The sequence below is a fragment of the Leiobunum rupestre genome, chromosome 4 (genome assembly GCF_980474605.1).
Source record: "Leiobunum rupestre chromosome 4, qqLeiRupe1.1.hap1, whole genome shotgun sequence".
NCBI lineage: Eukaryota > Metazoa > Arthropoda > Arachnida > Opiliones > Sclerosomatidae > Leiobunum > Leiobunum rupestre.
This window is the reverse complement of record NC_143387.1, coordinates 39693439-39716687: the sequence shown is the minus strand read 5'-3', so window position 1 is coordinate 39716687 and position 23249 is coordinate 39693439. Positions and strand designations below refer to the sequence as shown.

The 23249-nt window shown below is 38.9% G+C and overlaps 1 protein-coding gene and 1 long non-coding RNA gene across 3 annotated transcripts; one reads left to right on the top strand and one right to left on the bottom strand.

Annotated features, from left to right (window-relative positions):
* Positions 1–4639: 4639 nt before the first annotated feature.
* Positions 4640–20560, top strand: Cdc14 (cell division cycle protein 14). Of its 2 annotated transcripts, XM_090171327.1 has the most exons (15): positions 4640–5109; positions 5193–5286; positions 5364–5439; positions 8676–8768; positions 9953–10038; positions 11428–11494; positions 11567–11629; positions 11697–11784; positions 11920–12150; positions 12223–12361; positions 15687–15975; positions 16537–16730; positions 16786–17028; positions 18134–18427; positions 19028–20560. In XM_090171327.1, exons 1-15 carry the CDS (start codon positions 5046–5048, stop codon positions 19080–19082), a joined length of 2076 nt encoding a protein of 691 aa, XP_090027453.1. In that variant the 5' UTR covers positions 4640–5045; the 3' UTR covers positions 19083–20560. The 2 variants fall into 2 exon arrangements, with proteins under 2 accessions (XP_090027453.1, XP_090027454.1); XM_090171328.1 differs by lacking the exon at positions 18134–18427.
* On the bottom strand, positions 15848–16541 carry LOC149947750 (uncharacterized). Its single transcript, XR_016480280.1, has 2 exons — positions 16451–16541; positions 15848–16388 (listed from the first exon to the last, which is right to left on the bottom strand). It is a non-coding gene; the product is annotated as an uncharacterized LOC149947750 (long non-coding RNA).
* Positions 20561–23249: the final 2689 nt, after the last annotated feature.

The window sequence follows — 23249 nt, the reverse complement described above, 5'->3', positions numbered from 1 at the left end:
CTTTCCCAAACGTAAAGGTTCTCAAAACATTAATACACAAAAAATAAGTAAAAAGGTTCCTCCAAAAAATGAACCATTTTGCGGAAGAAGTAAATAATTTTAAAAGAATAAAAGATAAAACAAATATACAACCGCAAAAATAAAACGTCAAATAATAGAAGAAAAAAATCTTTAACTCCATTCATTAAAAAAACCCTAAACAAAAGTACCAAATTGAAATAAAGCAACTTATTATATTAAACAAGATTAAGTCTTTATAATTTTTTCGTAAAAAAACCACATTAGTCCTTCACAATTTCATTCGTAAAAAAATTCAAGACTTTGTTAACTATTATGCTTACAATGAGTGTCTTATTTGCAATATAGCTCGAAGTTATCGTTGGTTCTGTGGTAGAGCGCTCGACTGCCTAACTGAACGGCCCGGGTTCGAAACCTGGGTGACGCGTTTGTTTTTAATCAAATGAGAAATCGCTAAATTAGAATTTCTTCGATGCAATAATTTAAATCTTCCACGAAATCTTGCTCTATTTCAATTAAACAAAAATTTCGTACTCTATTAAATACGCTTTCGATAAAGCTGAAGGTCTAATTTTCAATGAAACGTAATAAGTGTCGGTGGTTCTGTGGTAGAACGTCCGCCTGTCAAACAGGCGGTCTCGGGTTCGAAACCCGCCCGATGCGATCGCAAGTTGATACTAAGACGAATACCGTGAACAATTGGTGGAAACCCTGCCATTGGATGTTGAGAGGTAGCATTACACTCAGCACTCGGTCCGTCCCAAAAGTCAATAAGAAAGAGTTGGAGAGATACCACCCGTACATACACACCACAAACTCAACACCCACAAACGTCATAACAATAACACAACATTACCACCCTACACATAAACATTACAATAGCGAAATATCCAAACCACTGAATTAAACCTGTCGTGCCGGCGAACGTTGACGAAAAAAAACCACCAAACCAACCCCGACTGCAAATTAATCCGTTAACGCTCACCGTCCCACGGTGGTTTTGCAAACACGGTTTTTCGACTTTGTTCCCTAATTACTAGCAACTGCGAACGCAGAGATCTCGAGAAACTGCGTACGCAGTGATTACACTTTGCACCGAAAATGCGAACGCGTTCGCAGGCCTGACAGACACACAGACCCACCCACAGACAGACCCACAGACAGACACGGTCGTTGTATAACCCCTCCTAGGGGACTTTGTCCCCTCGGAGAGGTAAAAATTATCACCGAATTGATATACAGAGTTTTTGGACAATCAGAGTTTAGGTCAGTACGGAGCCCCCTAGCGTTTAATTATTCCTAAGAGCAAATATACTAAAACCAAGGACGATAATATACTACTCAATTCGATTGCGAGCCCAAGTCGGAGCTGTACGAGAGTGACAGTGTCGAAAAAAGGTTCAGTAAGAACATAAGCTTTAAAACAATAGTTAGTGTCATACTTATTGTTATTATACAGGGTGTTTCAAAAGTGTATGCAAAATTTTTAAGGAGTTGTAGGGGGTGAGTTGTGAAGTATGCCTGTTTTTTTCCCCTTTTCCTACGATGAGTTAAAAGAGCGCCAGAGAGCTTCAAAGTGTGGCCTATTAGTTCCTGGAAGTAGGCGGCAACTTGCACTAAACCAAGCAGCAGGGACTTTAAATACTGTTTAAGTTTTCTTTTATACGCTGGTTATCTCGATTTGTTTCCAAAGTCCTTTTTTACCTATCACACGAACCCAAACCTTAATGTTCGCATTTCCCTGCTGCTTATTTTTGCGCTCGTTGCTGCCTACTTCCAGGGAAGAGTAGGCCACACTTTGAAACTCTCTGGCGCTCTTTTAACTCATCGTAGGGAAATGGGAAAAACAGGCATACTTCTCAACTCACCCCCTACAACTCCTTCAAATATTTGCATAACCTTTTGAAACACCCTGTATTTCTTAAGCTCTATTCCCAAGCAGGAAACTATTATGGATATGGATCACGAAATAGTGGTGATACGGGAAGTGCGTACGAATTCCTAGTGCAGATCTGTATAAATTCCGCCAAAAAATTCACGGATGGTCAAAACATAGACTAATTAAGCCTTCTTTAGTCTATGATGGTCAAAACGACGAGTAGCGGCCCGAACAAGTTTTTCAGGTGGTGCGAGATCTCTGAATACCCGCGTCTATTGACAGCGCGAGGTTAGGCGTTTCGGTCTCGCGTTCACAAGTTATTAGTCCCGATCTCTTTCGGCGCCCCCCTATGACGGCGCCCGGGGCGGTCGCACCGTTCGCACCACCCCCAACAAGAAACTATTGGGTGCTTGTTCATAGCGTCCTAAGCGTACGTCGTGGCTAAGCGCCGCCTCGAAACGTCCGCCATTCGTGAACGTTTCCATATCAACTAACACAAGCGAATATTTGTATACATTTGGAATATTACTTTAAGGTTCCATTTTCACCGGGCCGCGAATGCGTCTGGAGAAACGGGCGGAACTTAAGTCCCTTTCATTGTAAAGCTTCGTTTCCACTGTGGTGCGTCATCATGGATTTTTCATTACGCGCTTCAAAATGGTTGTACGTCCCAAAGTTGAGTGACGCGCCTTTACGCGCGCTAGTAGAGGGGTGGCAGAGTGGTTAGCACTTTCGCCTCGCAGCAAGAGGAGCCGGGTTCGATCCCAGCTTGTGGCACTGGGTGAAAACTCGGAACAACTCTTTCCGCGTTGAGTTTGCAAGTTCTCTCCCCAGTTGTTTAAAGGGTTTCCCCCCGAGCTCTTCGGGTTCCCCTTCCATAAAAACTTGTCGTGGTTAACGGACCGATTCCTAGCCCCCCCCCCCCCCCTGTGAAAAAATTGAACAAATTTCGAAAATACCAAAAAAAGAAAAAATAAAGAAAAATTGACAATAAAAACATCCAAATTGATCAAAAGTTTAATTTGCGGTCAAAATCCCATGTTATTTTCAATGGGAAAATTTCCATTTGTTGCCATGGCAAAACGGTTGCCCATTGAATAAATTCCCTTTAGGATTTTTCATGATACATGAACGTCTACCAATCCCCCGAGTTTGAACGAAATCGGTGGGTTACACTTCGGGATGTCTCCTTGTTAGTTAACTATTTGAGATAAGAAACATTGATAAAGGTCACAAAATTTTTAGCCTACAAATGTATGTTGGTGACCACCCTCCTACGCATTGTAGCCCGGCCAGCTGAATTAATGGCTTTAAAAGTCGCTTGAAGATTTAGGCCTAAGGTGGTGCCTTGGGTGTTAGCCCAGCTTATTATTATTATTATTATTTATTATTAATGTAAGAAACCCATAGTATACCTTTCACACTGAAATATTTTGGAGAATTTGTCGCGTATTTAAAAAAGAGCACAGAATAGGCGAAAACTATTCGATAGTTTTGGAGTAGTTTTTAGGAAATAGCGAACTTCAAAATACAGTTTGGCTGTTATTGTATGGAAGAAGTTGGTAGTTTGGGGTAAAAGGTGCGGGGGGGCCCATGACAAAGTAGGGGCCCTTTCGTTTTAAGTAGGGCCCATCGAAGAAGGTCAAGGGGGGGGGGGGGTGCAAATCAGAACGATTGAGAACGCTAACAAGGTTCGAGGGGGGGGGGGTGCAAATCATGTTAACTTTTGATATCCTGCGGGGGAGCCCAATATTAGTCGTAACGCCACTGGTGCAATCGTTTCGTCCCAAAGTCAGCGAATACTTTTGGCCTAGTGTAAAAAAATATTATATTTGACACAAGGCTTCGACTAGGATCCGAGTGTGGGCGTTTCGGTGAGCCTGAATTTCTTTAGAAAGGGAGAAAACCCATTCTTCCTAAAAACAGTGTCTCAAAGAGCAGTGTCTCTTTCTGGCTGAAGGTGGACGTCGGAGATGAGCGCTTCACATAGACTCTCGATTAAATTGGGAATATAATACCATTAGTTAGTTTTCAATTAACTGATTCAGTTCTTTATGATCGGTGGGCGGTTTTATGAGCCGAGCGGAATCTTTAATTTTTTAATGAGCTGAACGCGAGATGGCTTTAGCAATAATCAATTCTATATTGAGCTCTCAGTATACGCGTTTAATCTGAGTACCTATGAGAGAGACCAAATCTGAACCGCTCTTGAGATGGCCATGAGATACAAATATGGAAAATTAATATTAGCTTTATGCCCAACACTGGTTTGTTGTAAAATGTTTTGCTGCTGATCTATTCGGCTATTCCTACTGCTTCCACGTGTATATATACTAATAAATCATATTTTTAGAACTGAGCGTATTTGACATAATGTTTGTGCACGCGACAACTACATGTCTTTTGTAAACGATACTATTTACCTCCCTTTTCGACCATAAGATGTATTTTCAAGCGCAAAATGAATTTTAAGTAAATATTTTTATTATGTGTTTCAAGTGAATAACATTATCGCTATAAGAAGATAGATACTTCTCACGTACATCTTTCTGGTTTTATTTAAAAAAATTATCACTTTACCTTAATTTTACTTCATTTTGAGTGTAACAATAGTGGAGACAATTTCAAATATTCGCGCGTCTTCTTTTCTACCACTACTGTTTGAGCGACATCTAGTAGCTCAAATTTCCAACGGAAAATATTTATTTAAAAAATAACCGTTGCATTTACACCGACATAGATCGAGCTCTCTGCTCGCAAGCCTTGTTGTTATGCTTCGGTTGAGCTTGGCTACCATTCAATTTCGTAAATTATTTTGACGTTCCCTCTATTATCGGAGATTGGCAACATTTTCAAGTTTAAATTTATTAAGTTTTTGTTAAACGGGTTTTTGTTAATTTTATGTAAACATTTTGAGAAGTGTCATCCGATGACCGATGTCGACTAAAGGGGTTACCCAAGGCTTATGAGATTTTCCATAATAATGTTAATGGAAATTTTGATACTCGTACAAAATGAAGATTTTTCAACGAATAAGAAACTCAGTCTAGTCACGATTGGAGAAGTGTTATAAGGCGAAATTGTTGCGAATGTAAACATTTTTAGTTGAGCAAATTTGGCTCTAATTGTGACAAATATTCAATCAAAAATGGATATAATTTATGACTCTTATGATTCAGGACTAGTTGTTCATTTAGCGGAATTTATAAAAGGTAAGAAAAAGCTTGAGCTAATAAATTATAATTAATATCAGTTGAAATGGTTTAACAATTTGGTTGCAACCCTTTAATTTCAGAGAGGCTATACTTTGCAACAGTATTAAGCCCAAGACCAAAAACAAATTATCAAGTTCATTATTTTTCCGTAGATGACAACCTTGTTTATGAAAGGTACGTTATTCTATTACACAGTTAATTTTCAATAAAATTATGAAAATCAGGGTTTAATTTTACATCATTTATTTCAGTTTTTACGCGGATTTTGGACCATTAAACCTTGCAATGTTGTACAGATACTGCACAAAACTAAATAAAAAGTTACAGGTAAGACGTAATCATTTTCATTATGGTAATTTGTTTAAATATGAAAAGGGGATAATAGCTCTTTCTATAATGTAGGCAAAAACGTGTTTAAAGCATTTTTGGCTTATGCGTATTCATATTTTGTCCCAAATGGGCTTGCAAAATTTTGCTCTTTCAATTAAAAAAATTGTATTCCCTCTTATCTTTAACTTTAACTCGTTAAAAGCTAATTTTCAATATTGGAATTTCCCTTAAGTTAAAAACTTACGAACCTCTTTAACTTAAGTGGGTTAAAAATAATTTTATATCAATATTTTAGGAAATTTGTAAATTATAGTTTTTAAGTATTATATGGTTTTCTATTATTTATGTTTATTTTGATTTTTATTACATGGGTAATGTATTGCAAAGGGGAAAATAATTTTAAAATCCAAATGGAGATAATGACACCAAGAGCGTCTTTGGTAAACGTTTTGTATTGGTAATTAACAAAAAACTATTGGTTATGAATTGATTGGTCTAATCCTTCCCATGACGGAACTGCCCCAGTTGATCCTTTTTGCGAAAACCAGACAATTGCTTAAAGAGTATGGACCCCGGCAGAGGAGGACGCTCTACAATCTAATAGTGGGTTTTGGCTAGTGCAGACACCAGTGGAACTGATGTCTACTAATTTTAGATGACTTGATGGCCGAGAGCGCGTCATATTCGTGGGGATCGAGACAGCCCTAAAATGGGGTTCTTGATATTGAAATCGTCGTTAGGCTGGCGATTATGACGTCGATACTTGGCGATTTAATTTTTAATTTTGCTCAGCCAAAAACCCTATGATTTAATCGGAGACCCCCACGTCAAGTACGCGTAGTTTCGTGAAATCTCGACCCACTCGCCGAATTTGAAAAAGAGAGCCAGAGACACCCACTTTGAGGCGCTCCAATCCTACACCTGGCCTTTTAAAAACGAAGGCTTCATTCCAGAAGCTAGTCATAGTTTTTAACAATTATTGGGGTCCTCAAGGCCATTTCTATTGTGGTCATTTTAAATCTTTTCGTTCGTACGCGGTACGTGTGTAGATTGAGACTCATTGTTCCGCGAATATTAAATGCACTTCTGATTTGCTAGAACAGTTTTAGTTAGACTATGCTCCCACTGTTGGTGAGCCGCCCTGTTACGAGAGAGCTGTACCCCTACAGGTCATTAAATAAATCTTTAATTCTATTTCTAAACTCGTTAAATACAAGCTGAAAATGCCCGTTTTGGGGTTTTAATCGGACCGTTAATTGTTTCGCGGTTTACAATTCGCATTAAATGAATATTTCGCCAAAGCGCCCTTCTCCATTGTTGTTTTTTGCCTTTGTCTGGATCGTGCGCGTGACGAATTCCAATTTTTCCGCGATAAACGGATTTAGTAAAATATGTCTAACCTCATCCCTAAAGCGCTTCGAAAACGTATACGAAACTTGACCCCATCCAGATGGCTGGAGCGTCAATAAATACCAAACCCCAACCCTAATTAACCAAAACCCAACCCTTAAAATGTGCGTGTTAAGTAGCTGAGGGGTCGGGAATATGGGTCTAAAAATCAGGGAAAAGTCGGTGAATTTTTATAATTAGTATAAAAAGTAAGGGGAATGTCAGGGAATTTAATTTTGCTTGCAAATAGGATACATTTACCAAAATAAAGGTTAAAAAATGGAATTCAATTTTCTCGTGACTCTTTTTGAAGATAATTTTATTTTAGATCTATGACAAATTCTACGATTATCATTTATTTCCTTGGAAGTTTGGCTAATTTTTTCAACGTTGCAATAACCTTTTTACTGAAATATAAGTCCATTAAAATTTATAATTATTAACTTCTTATAAAAGTAAAATATAAAATAAAAATTTTGCCCTTAAAAAAACAGGGGATTTGAATCTCAAAATTTTGTGGCAACCCTGTATTTTCAAGCCTTAAGAAAAACGTTGTGCTATACAGTGATTTCAGTATCACGTGACACGACGTCACCTATGATTTTTGCCATAGAGAAAAAATCCCGCACAAAATGGCGGCCATAGCCAAAGCTACGAATTGAAACTACTCTATAGCATGGACCAAGAATTTAAGGGGACTCACTGTTCCAATAATTTTGACACAGTAGGAGTGGCCTAAATCGGAAGGCTTACTGGTACATAAGCCGCTCTGAAGCGCCTCAAGAATTCTGTTCAACTATCACTGCGAGTTGGGGCTTAAGAGACAGTACGTGCTAGAAAGTTAATTTGATTAAAACTCAGCCATATTCTGCTTACTGATTATTTTTACTTAAAGCAATGGTTAATTACCATTAAACTTCTAAAGACCCAATTTAAAAAAATAAAAGGTCTAAAAATTACTACAGGGTTGCCACGGTACCTGGAAAAGTCAGGGAATTTGAATATGGGTATAAAAGTCAGGGAATTTTTAAAAAAAGTCTAAAAATCAGGGAAATGTCAGGGAATTTAATTTCGGTTGCAAATAGGAAACTATTTCTAAAATATAGGTTAAAAAATACAAAAACTTGGCCACAAAATAAGTCGGGGAAAATCTCCGGAGATGGTCAGGGAATTTGATTTTGAAAAAAATGTGGCAACCCTGTACTAAGCCTAATCATTTAAAGGCCGACTACATAAATATTCGGTTTACTCTGTCTTTCACTGGAAGTCGGCTGACTGCAATTCACGTGTTCCATGCAGTCAGCCGACTTCCAGTGAAAGACAGAGTAAACCGAAGATTTATGTAGTCGGCCTTTAACCGACTACAACGGCTCCATTTAGTCAAAATTAAACGTGAACGCTCCAGCTTTCGGAAATCGACTTCAGCGACGCCAAGTTTGTTCACATTGAACTAAAATTCCCCATGATTTTCTTATTCCCAGTATTAACGCGTGCTTTTTAAAGCCTGAGCAGTGAGTCCCTTTAGATTCTTGGTCCTTTTCTATAGGGAGTATAGAGCCATGCAAAAGCGCAAACGATATGATTGACATATTTAAGCGCTTAAATTCCAAGCCGAGCTACGTAACTAGCGCCAATCACCACTAGCTTCTGTTTAAGCTGATGGCAGTTAAATGAGAAATTCGATGATCCACCATAATAGCCCCAAAACGCGAACTGCTGGGGCTAAATCACTCGGACCACTTTCTCATTTTAAACTTCTTGTGGTGCCAAAGTCTGGAAGAACAAGACGCGTACATCGCAAATTTGTAATCATGAATATACTTTGTTTATGGGTCCATTTTCAGATGCAATTGTATTCCAAGAAGGCGTTTGTGCACTACACCAGTACGGATAACAAGAAGAGAGTGAATGCTGCCTTCCTGATCGGAGCGTACGCCGTAAGTTATCTTACCAATTTTTTTAGTTAGATTTCTGGCCATTAATTCGCGGGACCCAACCGACCCGCGTGCGCGCTATTGTGATATTTGAATTTCCTACCAATTGATACCAGCGCCATCTAACTAAAAAAAAATCGTTAGAGTTTCGCTACCTTATTACCAAAACCAGGTAACTCGAAATATTCGATTGGTTTAAAAAATAATTTAAATTAACGTGTTCACGTTTCGATACTTTATTTCCAAAACCAGGCAACTCCTCTTGGGTTTGTTTAGTTTATGTACAAGATGATTGAAAATTGGTTCAAATTTAAATTTAATATTTAAAACATAAATAATACATCGTGGGGATTGTGTGACATCTTGTTTTCTTTATCCGTGAATAATTTCTTGTTTTTCAATGGGACATCATTATTTTTTCTTGACGCATTTTACCCTGCAAAGAAATTTAATTATTTAATAATGACGCATTTGTGCATTAGTTTTCTGGTGATGTATTTTTCTAATCTTGAATTTTGGTCATGACAGGGTTGTCACACGTCAGGGAAAAGTCAGGGATTTTATAAATGGGCCTAAAAGGTCAGGAGATTTTAAGAATTTGTAAAAAGTCAGGGAATTCAATTTTAATATTGACACTTTTTTAAGGTAATTTTACCCTAGATCTACTGCAAATTCGGCTATTTTTATTTAGATCCTTGAAAGGTTTTTTAACTGTTGTATTCAAATTTAAGTTGTTAATTTATTAACTTCTGATAAATGTAAAAGATAAAAACTGTCTAATTTTGACCTTAAAAAGTCAGGGGAATAACTTAAAATGGTCAGGGAATAGTCAGGGAATTTGAATCTGGCTGCTCTGGCAACCCTCCATGATTGAATTTGGCGCAATTTTTCAATTTTAGTTTAATTAACAAATTTTCTGATTTTCATTACGTTGGTAGCACGATTACTCAAACTCGTTTATTTCTGGTCTTAATTCAAAATACTTTAAACGATGGAAATTATAGGGCATCTAAATAATATTTGTATTGACTATTCTTACTGGAAAATACTATTCAGTTTTCAAATTCAGTTAATCCTACTTTAGGATTGGTTCAATGAAACAAATTACCCAAATTTGACGCGTGGATGGTCAGGAGAACAAAATTTATTTTGGAATTAATTGGACTTCAATTTATTTATTTTTTCAGATAATATACTTGAAGAAAACACCGGAAGAAGTGAAACAAATTCTAGGCATTTCCGATAGAAGTGCTCCTCCATATTTAACATACAGGTAAACGAATTTCGTCGTTGCAAAGACGTTGGATAGAAACGTAACAAGCTTTCGACGGTATATTCGGTAGTTAAATGGGATGATATTACGCCTTTTTTCTTCAACCTACTATTACGTTCGCTACGCGGTTCTATTACTCGCGTTCATTTCACGTTTTTATACGCCTATTCGAAAATTATTTTCGAATCTATTTAATTATAATGTCAAAGCAGGAAATGTATTTTTCACTCTTTTTGAGCGTTGAAATTTGATCCTACGTATCGGAATCTTAACTGCAATGATGCCCCTTAAGTGAAACTCTTTGTCAACTATTTTACTGAGAGTTAATCACGGAGTGACGTCTTCAGAAAATAAAATCGTCCTCGACCCGAATTTAATTTATTTTTCCACTGAGCCTTTCAGCAGCCCACTTCCTTAAAGAAAATCCTTGATGCGTCACCGACTCTCACTGAAAAGTTTACGAGCGAAGAATATGAAGTGTAATAGACTAATTTTCGCACCATTTTCCACCTCTCTCATAGGCACCTTCGCCATTACCTCCACCCTCGGCGGGGAACCCAGGCTTGGGTCTATGGGCAGAGGGTATCGTAGGCACCTTCGCCATTACCTCCACCCTCGGCGGGGAACCCAGGCTTGGGTCTATGGGCAGAGGGTATGGTAGGCACCTTCGCCATTACCTCCACCCTCGGCGGGGAACCCAGGCTTGGGTCAATGGACAGAGGGTATGGTAGGCACCTTCGCCATTACCTGCACCCTCGGCGGGGAACCCAGGCTTGGGTCTATGGGCAGAGGGTATGGTAGGCACCTTCGCCATTACCTCCACCCTCGGCGGTTAGTCCAGGCTTGGGTCTAATACAGATGGCGCTCAATGTACTAAATCCCTTTGATGAAATGTAAACTGCTACTTTAAAGAACTGCACTGAACTGAATTAAGAATATCATCGTCTGCCTATTGATCTGACTTCACTATATTAAAACAAATTTAAATTTTATTTATGCAAATTTTCCTATATGTTACTATGTTATCAAAGATAATACTCCTATATTTTCCTATAAATCCACTGTTGAATTTCCTATATTCATATAAATTTTTTGGGGTTTTTCGGTGGTCACCCTGAGATGTATTAAAAATACATAAATATTTTTCAAGATTTTACCTCAAACCTTTCATTTATTCTACAAAAATGGTCAGGGGAAATTTGACAATTTGGTCAGGGAATTAAATTCCGGAAATTTTGTACGAACCCTGTCGCCCGAAAGCGGCCAAATGGAAAACGCTATTAAGATTAAGACAGTGTGAGCAGTAGCTGGGAACGTATTTAGTGAAGAAAATGTTGGACAGCAAATCATTTTCCCGTGTTTTTATATACTTTTCCATCTTTGACCTAGGGACGCGTCGTTTGGAGCTAGCACGTTTCAGCTCAGCTTGTACAAATGTTTGTGCGCCGTACATAAAGTAAGAAGCGTTTTGTAGCATTTCACAAATCACTAAAAACAATTAGTGATTTCTTTTATTGTCGCTGTTTAGGCCTGCCAAAACAAGTTGCTCGATTTTGATGATTTCGATGTTGAAGAATACGAGTTTTACGAGGTCAGTTTTCTCCTCATTCGAAATCTAGTTGAACCATCTCGTATCAACACACCCCTCTTTTTTTTAGAGAGTGGAAAACGGCGATTTAAATTGGATAGTTCCAAACAAATTTATCGCATTCTGTGGACCACACCAAAGGAGTAGAATTGAAAATGGTATTTCATTTTGGATTAAACGTGACGCGTTTGAGGACAATCGCTTTTTTTTCCAATGCCTTTTAGTAAACTATAACAGTTGTCGGTAATAATTAACTTTGGCGTAAATGTAACGAATGTATTGTTCATTTGAAGGTTATCCTCTTCATTCGCCCGAAAGTTATTTCGATTATTTCCGAAAGCACCATGTTTCTACAATCATTCGGCTCAACAAAAAAGTCTACGATGCTCAAAAATTCCTGGACGCTAGTTTCGATCACAAAGATTTGTTCTTCGTCGATGGCAGCACCCCGAGTGACGCCATTATGAGGCAGTTCCTTCAGATATCCGAGAGCGCGAAAGGAGCCATCGCCGTGCATTGCAAAGGTCATCCATCAGACATTTTATAGTTGGAATGTACATTTTCGCAATTTGCTCATTTTTGAACTGGTTACGCAGCTGGATTGGGGAGGACCGGAACTCTAATTGCGTGCTACATCATGAAGCATTTCCGTTTCACCGCCGCCGAAGCCATCGCTTGGATACGCGTTTGTCGTCCCGGCTCCATAATCGGACATCAACAACATTGGCTCCACGAGTACGTTTTTACCAGAATTTATTAACAGCGTTAACGGAGTATAATGTTCATTTCGTGATTCCCTGATGAAAAACCACGCCCTTCCACCTCTCCTCGTGCATTCTTTCCACCAGTAAGGGGGAGGATATTCTGGTACGATCACGGGCTTTTATGGGGCGCAAAACCGGAGAAAACTAAACAAGATAGTTCTAGATATATTTCAGTTTTCTAGGAATATTTCAAGCGTTCTAGACACATTTCAGTTTTCTAGACACATTTTACGAATCTCTCTAGGTATTTTACGCGACGTTTTCTATGTATTTTAGGGTTAGGGACTTCGAAAAATTTCGCCTTCGCCAGTGAGAGAGAGGGAAAACTGCATTAAGCGGTTTCAACCGCGTATTCAACTGAACGATCGCGCTTACTCAAAGAACGCGTCGTCGCGGGGACTGATAAATTCATCTCAGATAAAGACTATAGATGGCAGACACGGGCTTACATTTTGGAGGATCAAATGGTACTTGTACCGTTGCGGTGGTATTTATTATCTGAAGTCTTTAACCTTTAATAGGTGTGACGTAATCCATAAGGTCATAGATAAGTCTGCGAATTAGCTGAAATCTTTGAAGCAACCCGCGGCTTGATTAAGGGTACTTTAATATCGAATAAAGAATGTTGGTTTTTAGTGTTGTTTAAACTTAAAATTATCTATTTTCTTGGTCTAATCTCAATCAAAATGGCGAATAGCTTATTTAATAATTACCTTATAATATTTACAATAGTTTATTACAATAACCAAGGGTAGACCGTTAACTTTGGAGGACCTGGGCTATCACCTGTTTGGGGCCTTCCCAAATGACCTAATTTTGGGTTAGCTGTGGGCTGGTGGCGACTCATTCGCCATTGTGTCGAAAACTGTTGGTTACCTTTCTTTGAGTAGGTACATTTAATTCACCCTCCAGAAAAAACTTTTTTAAGGGTGAAATTAAGAACCTTTAATGGTGCCTTTAGAGTAACGTTTTCATCATTAATATTAAAAGTCATGGCTATATATAACTTAAAAGTTAAAATTTAAAAATGTATAATAATGGAGACAAGATACTTCATGACTAAAATTTAATTAATAGAATTAAAATGTTAAAATTCCATTTTAAAAATGGCGAGCTTTCGAACCGAGGTTCCTTTTAAAGCCGTTGCTATATTACATTGAGTTTCGATCCTCCAAAATGTAAGCCCGTGTCTGCCATCTATAGTCTTTATCTGAGATGAATTTATCAGTCCCCGCGACGACGCGTTCTTTTGGTAAGCGCGATCGTTCAGTTGAATACGCGGTTGAAACCGTTGAATGCAGTTTTCCCTCTCTCACTGGCGAAGGTGAAATTTTTCGAAGTCCCTAACCCTACAATACATTGAAAACGTCGCGTAAAGTACCTAGAGAGATTCGTAAAATATCCAGAGAGAACGTAGCGTAAAATACCTAGAGAGAGCTTCGTGAAATGTGTCTAGAAAACTGAAATGGGTCTAGAACGCTTGAAATATTCCTATAAAACTGAAATATATCTTGAACTATCTTGTTTAGTTTTTTCCGGTTTGGCGCCCCATAGGCATTCCCACCGTGTAGATGAATAATATATTTCGAGAATCATGAAACACAGAGGCTATATATAGCTGATGCCACATATTTTCTGTTGGCGATATTTTAGATATTAGCCCAACCACAGAAACAGTGGCGTAGCTCGGGGGGGGGGGGCGTGCCCCCAAAGGATGGGGTGACAAACGACCATGGAAAAAATAAAAACTTACACAAACTAGATAATTTTGAAAAAACGTTTTTACACTTTTTGACTAGTACATGGTTGCCACAGTACCTGGAAAAGTCAGGGAATTTGAATATGGGTCTAAAAATCAGGGAATTTTATTTTGGTCGCAAATAGGAAACCTTTAGTAAAATTTGGGGTAAACAAATACAAAATTTTGCCACAAAATACGCAGGGTTGGCTGGTTTAAACCTTGGTTTAAATCATGGTATAAACCAAGTGATTTTTTTTTAAAAAACCAATGGTTTTTATAAGAATTTGGTTTTTTTAATTAACTAAAAATTATTTCAAAATGTTTGTACATTTTCTTACCAAACTGATTGATTACATTTCTAAAAAATGTACAAGGTGACACCATTTTCCATATTTTCAATACCTTCCTAGGCTTCCTATTCACCCCTTAGGTTTTCTCATGTAGTATGTAATATAGTCGTGTACCCTTCTTCATCCTATATATTACTTAATTTTATCTACTGTTTCTTGATAAGAATCCTTTTTTTTTGCTTATGGTTTTTCCTATATTTTCCTTTAATTCACTTGAAAATTAGCTTATTTTTTTTCAATAACATTTTTGAGGCATTTTCCTGGTCACCCTGCATTTATATAAAATCAAAAATGAAACTATAACTAAAACTTCGTTCTGGTGAGACTTGTAAGAAACGAAACTAAAACTAAAACTTTGTTCTGGTCACGTGAGACTTGTAATAATACTCTTATTAATTTTTAATGGATTTGTAATATGAATGCACGGTGAAACAAAAGCAAAAAATAGATTAAGAGTAAAATAAAGCAGTTTTTAATAAAAACCGGATTTAAACCCAAATAAACCAGTTTTTTGGGGTTTTTTCCAACACTGAAAATAAGTCTGGGAAAATCTCCGGAGATAGTCAGGGAAAACCTGGAAAAGTCAGGGAATTTGAAAGAGAAAAAACTGGCAACCCTGTAGTAAGTAGCACACCATGATCTCCGCACCGGGTGCCACCCATGCTAGCTACGCCACTGCACAGACCACCTACCCCAAGAAGGACTTACATCACCTCGAAAAAGGGGTGTCCCAAAAGTGATGCAGCTTGCTTTTCTTTTCTTCAACAAACAGAAAATTATTTAATTTATGAAATTAAAAGGGAATATAACCTGCAAAGCAATCTTTATGGACGACCCCTTCAATTTTCCAATTTCCCTGTACAGTGGCGCCAAACATTTTTAAAGCCAAAGGCAAGAGCGGTCAGAGCTGCAAACGTTAGTGTTCCACACCAAATACCTGAGGTTATATTTCCTTCCAAATAGAAAGTCGTGCCTTCTACAAAACATTTTTTATTATCGCGCGTGCCCGTCTTTGTACCTTCAAAACTGCCTCTACTTGCCGTGAGATGGCGCGCTCCTAAGAAAGCCGCATCACATTCTAGACATAATTTTTTTTTAAATAAAATAGTCCTCTTAGGGTAGGTGGGCTGTGGCTCAACTTACCGAATTTCGCGTTAAATATTTGTTCATAAAATCGTCTTAAGCTTTTATTTTTTAATTTCCAGGAAGGAGAGTTATCTTTGGTTACAAGGATATATTTATAGCACCGAAAAATCCAATAGTAGTAATAACAATAATTTGAAGGATAAGATCCTTTCGGACGTCGATACGGCCATTTCTAAAGAGCTTGCCAGTCAGAAGATCGCGGACGACGACGCCGATGTCATTCAAAACAAGAAACTGGCCAACAAAAAAACGCCGGAAGCCAATGCAAATAGTCTTCGTAACGCTGACCAAGATGACGACGAACTAAAAACGCGGGAAAAGTCAAAGTGTGATGACTTGGGGAAAAAGGTAACCGATGGCCCTTTCTCTACTCTTTTAACGGTTGACGACACCTTTTTTTTTTGGAAAATGATAATTGTCGATGTTCATCGATTGGAACCGATATAACCGTATTTCCGGAAATGTCCTTACGAAAATGAGTCTTATGAAAAATAGAGAGATAACTTTCATTTGTCTTCCTTCCGATACCAGTTCGTGTCCCATTTTCCTTCGCGTGAACAGTATCAAATTAATTGGGGAGCCAAAAATCCCAATACATACGTCTGTAATAGTTTCCATAAGTATAACACTTCTTGTTCTTAAGACTCGAATAGCGGGCTTGGCTACCCTTTTTGCATCCGCTGACTCTCGCGTAGCCTTTGACGCTAGGGGGCGATTTCCATTCCGTGGTGACGGCATTTTGTAAATAGCTCCCAATATTGCTTAAAGAGACAAACTTATAGACTAGTATTATAGACTTACGGGCTAGTATTTATAGACTTACGGGCTAGTATTATAGACTTTGGCTGTGAAGCATATATAAGAATTTGACGAGCCGAGATCCGTTGACCTTTCTTCGCTTTCGTCCAGCCCAAAGATAGCGAAGAGGCCTTGAACACGTGCAACAGCAACAACAACAACAACAACATAGCGAACAACAACAACAACAATGGCGGCGGCACCAAAGACGAAGAAGAAGGAAGCATGACGCAAGGTGATCAGCTGAATCGCATCAAAGCTCTAAGGAGACACCCTAGATCGGCTACTTTAGGAGCGGCTATCGGGTAAGATTGGATTCCGTCTGCTTCTAAACGCAATTTGATCCGAACCTTCGCTCAGTGGCGACGACGCCAGACCTCACCGGCGGGCGTCGTCTCAACCTTTGCGAGTGTTGCCGGCGTCTTCGATCTCTTCCGCCTCGCAGCCGTCCTACATGTCGCCGCTGAAGTCGGTGCGGGTCACGCTGACCGGCTCCAGTGGCAATTCAAGTACAAATGCTTTATCGAGCGCCAGTGGGAAAATCTCGCCATCCAGTCCTCGAAGATCAGCTCGCATCTCCAATAATACGTCGTCATCCAAAAGGTTGGTCGGTCTTTAGTTATTTTGGGACTAGTTTGAGGATAATCGCGTACCATGAACGAAAATTTAAAGAACATTTCATTCGAAACTACACTTTAATCTTACCTTTCCGCAACCATTAACGCTTTGTAAGCTATTAACTACTATCGCAAACTATCGGCGGCTTTAGATATGATTAGAGAGAGATTAAACCCGTGTGTTGAGAATTCATCGTCGGTATGTAATTTATCGTTAGTGTTTACGTACAAAGAGTCCGTAATCAAATCATCCTGAAAGCGAAATTGGCCTTCCGTACGCGTTTTCTTAATATCACTGATTATCCGGGCGGTATCGCGAACCAACGAGTGTTTAGAGGGACTCGTGTGAGGCTTTTTTGTGGCTGCCGAATAAGCCACGCCCACGTAGAGATGAGAGACAGTTCGTATGCCGTAGATCAGCGACTTTGTCTAGTTGGAACTGACTGAGATCGTGTATAGAGCCAAATTATGTACGTGTGATATTGTTATGATGGAATGCGTGTAAGTTTTTCTGGTTATTTTGGAAAGCCATGATTTATTGGGATGTTGCTCAAAATTTTGCTAGTAGCGTAATAATGTTTTATAATTTTTGATTCTTTGAATCCAAATCCGAGTTGTCGCGATCGGGGGCGTAAGAACGTTGGTTTTAGTCGGACGAAATTGGATCCCGAAGCAATATTTACATAAGAAGTGGATTTTGAAAACATCCTCGATCGGCCAAATTAGTACTGCCGGGTTCGGATTATTTTGCATGAAATACGTTAAAATGGCAAACTTTCGTTTTCCCGCCAAATGTCCCGGTAGGAAAGTAATATTTGGCGGCGTAGTATCGACTCGGGACTATTCCAACGTTTCATCGAAGGCCTCGCGTCATTTAGAAGGAATGTATCGTATCTTGTTAAGTAGATTTATCTCAATGGATGTTGGTTGCACGTATTAATTGAATATTTCTTTATTGGGCTAATGAGTTTCTTTTGTATTTTTCCCTCCGTCCTTGATTGTCGCTAACCCCTTCATTGGCCGCGAATGCGTGGTGTCCTTTTGTTTCGTTTCTCGGGCCGGCTCTCTTCGCTCTTATAATAAAACCGAAGATCTTGGCGGCATCTGGTGGCGGCTTCACTACCGAACAAAGTGTCTCGCGTCCCGAGCTCCGGCACCTGGGCGGCCCAGGCGTCTCGTCCTTTGAGGCAACTAAGGAACATCCCTTACCTCTTGCGATCTCTGCCTTCTAATTCCGTCAAACCTCCGGCGCCCCACGACCCGCCTCCCGCTCCTCCCGACGCCAACCATTCCTCAACTTCTTCCTCCCTGTCGCCTTTGCGCCTCCATCTTTTCGAGTTTCCTTCCGAAGGCCAGCTCGTGCGCCAGAACAGCGCCCCTTCTCTGTAAGTAACAGTCTGTCGTTTTTCCGCTCGCTTCCATACTCGCGGGTTTGCTATTTTGTTTCTGTGGGGTTTTTCTCGCCATTTTCTCTACTTTTCGCTTCACCTCAATTTCGAAAGAACTTAAGTCACGAAAGTTAAATTTAACGCGTCTTCGCTTTGGGTTGATGATAGGGTATAGTGGCGGTATTCGGTGCTAAGTCCCGCCTTCAAACAGCGGTATCATGTTTGGCAAGTCATCACGCGATTGCCCTGGGCGTCACGGCCGACGTAAACTCGCTACCACGGCCATTAAAATGAGGCTACACCCACGAGCAACCTACGAATAGTATATTCATTCCTTAGACGAATATTAATTACTGGACACGAATCGAAAAGCCCATTCTTCAAATCGCATCGCTCCTACCGAGAGGATCGCGAAACGTTTCCACCCAAATACGAAGCTTGGGTATTTGGGGTAGAAATATTTCCAATATCGGACGCCGTGGCGCTACGAGCGGAGCTGATTAGATTCGGCTCCGGTAGTTAATATTTGCGCGAGGTCATTCCGACAAATGTACTTAACGTAGTTGCGTTTTCCTTCTCTGTTCCCGAACGGAAAAGAAACCCGAAAAGCGCGCCTGGAAGCAGCCGCAACCGCAGTCCCATGCCGAGATGACGAAAGGCGCACTCGCCATTGCGTCCTCGCTCGCCCAAGAAGCAGCCGGCGCTTTCACGTAGGAGGAATTATTCTCCGTCTCACACTTGTTGTCATTGTAGATGTCTGAGAGCTAAACTGGCATCGGGCCATTTAACAGCGGCTCATCTACCAGTAGCTACTACTCGTCGAACACGACGGCTTCAGCTTTTGAAGAAATTTCATCAATTTTTACATTCTCAGTAACTTTAAAAAGAAATAATTAACAGAATTTTCCCCTCTTTTAAATTTTAGCGACTATTTAGACCCATGACAAGAAGAAACGTTCGCGGTTTTTCTAGAGAACAATATCTTTTCAGTTTTTATACTTTACACGCGAGAACAACGTATAAGGAGCGGTTGCATTTATTTCGTCTTAAGCCTCGTCTAGGCTTCCTGATTTTTTTGGCTTGGTCTCAACGACCAACTTCGAATCACTTCCGTAGCTTGACAGTATTAAGAGAGTAGACCAACGTACCAATTTCGCGATTTGCAACCGGTCTTTATATTTGTAGACGATAACGATTCACTTTTGTAGAGATTTTTATTTTTTTATTTTGTTAATAGCGGCTTTTCTCAGACTTTTTTCTGACATTTAAAAAAAAATAATTTCGCTTTTGAATATTTTAGTTGCACGACGCTACCATTATTTTGTTTCGAAGACGTGTATAGACTGAGGATATTTTAATCAGTTGAATATAGTTTTATTTTACGCGATAGGGAAATTTAACATATCACGAATTAACCTCGTACTTCTTGTGAAATTCTCATACGACAAACCCTAAAGAGTATCTAAAACCTTTAATTGTCTGATTTGGCCATTTTAGCGTGACCTTATTTGTTTCACGTGGACGTGGATGAACACGCCAATAGCGCGCTGTAGGTCTTCACGTCAGTTTGGGATCGGTTAAAAATGTTTTGGTTTAGTCTCCAATTAATACCATATATTCTCGAATATCGTACGTAAATAACTTGGTTGGTATGTTGATAAATTGTACCAGTACTATAATAATATATTTTGTTTTCATTGTGGCGTAGTTTTGACTACCTCGCCAACGTCTTCGTCGTAAAGCTTAGTTTCGACTAGCGCTTCACTCAACTTTGAGACGTCCAAACGTTTGGACGAGCGTAAAGAACAATGCATTATGACCCGCGCTAGTGGAAACCAAGCGTAACGCGATCGCGCGAAAACATTTGGCTTGGTCCGCGAGTGAAAACTACGTATTAAAATTTCTGTATTAATGTACATTTAGTAATTTAGTTGTAGGCTAATCAGATTTGGAGGTATTATCCATTTATTATGCTGGTAAATTTTTAATCCTAGCTTACGGAACTATAATGACCTTTTTTATGTGGGGAAAATTATGAATATCCTAAGTTGAATCAAAAAAGTAACAACTGTTCAATTTTATGAAAATATGCAGTGCCATATTTGGAATTAAAGAGACCTTCTACCGATCGTTTGGTTGTGCTTCTTACGTTTGCTAGTTGACGAGCCACAGCTCCAGACTTACGCGGCACGCGAGGGATCAGACATCCCGCAAAAAATGGAAGGGATTGACGAATCCACCGGATTCTTTCGGACCTTTCCCTGTATTTGCGGTTTTTTCAAAAATGCAGCTGTATAATTAAGAAAAATCCACGTAGTTCTTATTTTTGGTGGATCTGTGGATTTTCTCCTGTATTTGCGCATTTTCCTAAAGTTCAACTGTATTTTTTTTAATCCACAGATTTTAATTTTTGGTGGATTTGTTTAAGAATTTTGTGGATAATTTTGGGGTTTGTGTTCTTCGGTGAATGTACGGGAGTTTCCGGAATGTCCGACCCCTCAGGGGACCTGTAGCGATGGTTCCAAATTCCCATTGGTCCAAAATCCTCTTTCATATATTAAGTTAATTTAAGCTAACCTAAACCTAGCAATCGGTTGCGTATACCACGGAAAGAAACTAGGTGACTCAATCCGCAGTCAGTGAAAGTGGCAAGTATCGCTTCGGTTTCGTCGCTTCTTTCGGTGATGTATGAAAATTTCATCTACTCGCGTACTAGGTAACCAACATACATTTGTAGGCTAAAAATTGTGTGACCTTTATCAATGTTTCTTATCTTAAATAGTTAACTAAGTAGTTTGCGTCAAAATTTGTATCAGTGTAAATTCTTTGGGGCCCTCTAGTTTTGTCCTCTTCTTATCATGGTAGTCTTTTTTTTTACATAATATTATTATTATTAATAATAATAATAATAATCAGCTATGCTAATACCCAAGGCACCGCCTTAGGCCTAAGTCATCAAGCGACTTTTGAAGCCATTAATTCAGGTGGCCGTGTTACAACGCGTAGGAGGGTGGTGGCAAGCCCTTCGTGCCACGCGAGCCAACAGCTCCCTACACTTACTATTACCGTTAACCTCGACAAGTTTTTATGGAAGGGGAAACCGAAGAGCTCGGGGGAAAACTCCTTAAACCAGTGGGGAGATAACTTGCAAACTCAACGCCGAAGGGCACCGGGCCCTGCGGAACCTTTACGTAAGCTACAGTCTGTTTGGTCTATTATCATAAATAAAATAATACCCTTGTTGTTCTACCCACGTTTTTACACACAACCCTACTTAGGATTTGTGTTAATACGCCGTATTCCACATAACTCTCCAAAAATTAGGCTTAGAATGCACTCTTAGAAAAATTCGTCCATTATTGTATAAAACAAGATCCAAATTGTTGTCACTCATACGGTACGTATTTTTGTCCAAAATTGCACAAAAACAATACGTGCAACGTTGGACTTTATGTGGATCCAATATTGCACATTATTACGGGATATATTGGTAGTTAATTTGTCCATTATTGTACAATATAGCATCAAATATATTTTAATTTTTGGACTCAAATTGTCCAAAATTGGGAGGTGATTCGTCCGATATTGGAGTTTAATTCGTGTATTATTAACTATTTATTTGTCCAATTTTGAAAGTTATGTTCAAAATTGGGAGGTTAATTGTCTGATATTGGATTTTAATTCGTGTTATGCAATCTATTGTTTTGTCTAATTTTGAAAGATTTAGTTCTGTTCGATAGTGAACACTAAACCCATCAACATCAATTTCTATATTGTATGATTTTGGAGTTGAAACTCTTCGACATTGAGCAATAACTTTAATAATAAAGAATGAACAAACGTTTAATATTAGCGGTTCAATAGATTTATTTCCAATACTTAGTGTTGACTTTAGACAATGAACAGTTAGAGCGCCTTATTTCCTTATTTTGATTTCAAGTTACGCTATTAAATTAAATGTTCACTACAGGGTCTTAAATTAGTGTTGCAATTATGTTTAAAGGTATAATTGAAAGAATAAGTGAAGTAATAATTTTATTTATAATAATAACTGGTTAACAATGTGTTCCATTGAGTTCGAATATTTAGAGGCATTGAGTTGGGAATAAATAGAGGTACAACTAAATCTGGCTAGCGCGGGACCAATTTCGTTCAATAAGGAGACTTTATCAACTTTATCGTTCTACCGTGGCGGCATCTGTCTCTAGTGGTGGCAACTATATTGCAATTAAATTTTTTTCGAATCTGATGCGAAATTGAAATGTATGATTACTCGTAACAAACAAATCTTTGAAGTTGTTTAAAAATAATTTTATTCTATCAACACGATCCTTTTTAACTCAAGTTACGGTGAGTTAGCTAATAATTATTTATTTTTAGCCATATAACTTTACAAAATATAGATGGCGCTACCGCCTAATTATAAAGATGAATTTACATATATCCACGCATACACCCACACCCACATATACCCATACACGCATATATAAAAGGACAAGCTTCAAGACATAGAGTAACCCACTCGCATAGAGTGGAAAGCCCTATGGAAGCGCATGAAACATCCAACCTAACGGGCTAACTTGTTTTCGAGGCGTGAATAAATATAGTCCGAAGAGCGATGGTGTTGGTTTTACATTTTTTAGAGTATAAACTTACTTTTTTATCTACATATTGTACATTACCTTTAGGCCAACTTGTTTTTTTCACGCCTCGGAATCAAGACGTTGAATACGAACAGTGTTAACAAGTTTCGCTGATGCTTCCACTCTATGTGAGTGGTTTACTCTAGGCTTCAAGACTTATAGTTATAGATACGGAA

Bases quoted from the DNA above. Each gene is read 5' to 3' on its own strand.
- Cdc14 (XM_090171327.1), top strand. From the start codon at position 5,046: ATGGATATAATTTATGACTCTTATGATTCAGGACTAGTTGTTCATTTA. The intron at 16,731-16,785 runs GTAAGATTGGAT...ACCTTCGCTCAG, and splicing joins ACTTTAGGAGCGGCTATCGG to TGGCGACGACGCCAGACCTC. The intron at 18,428-19,027 runs GTAAGTAACAGT...CGAACGGAAAAG, and splicing joins CAGAACAGCGCCCCTTCTCT to AAACCCGAAAAGCGCGCCTG.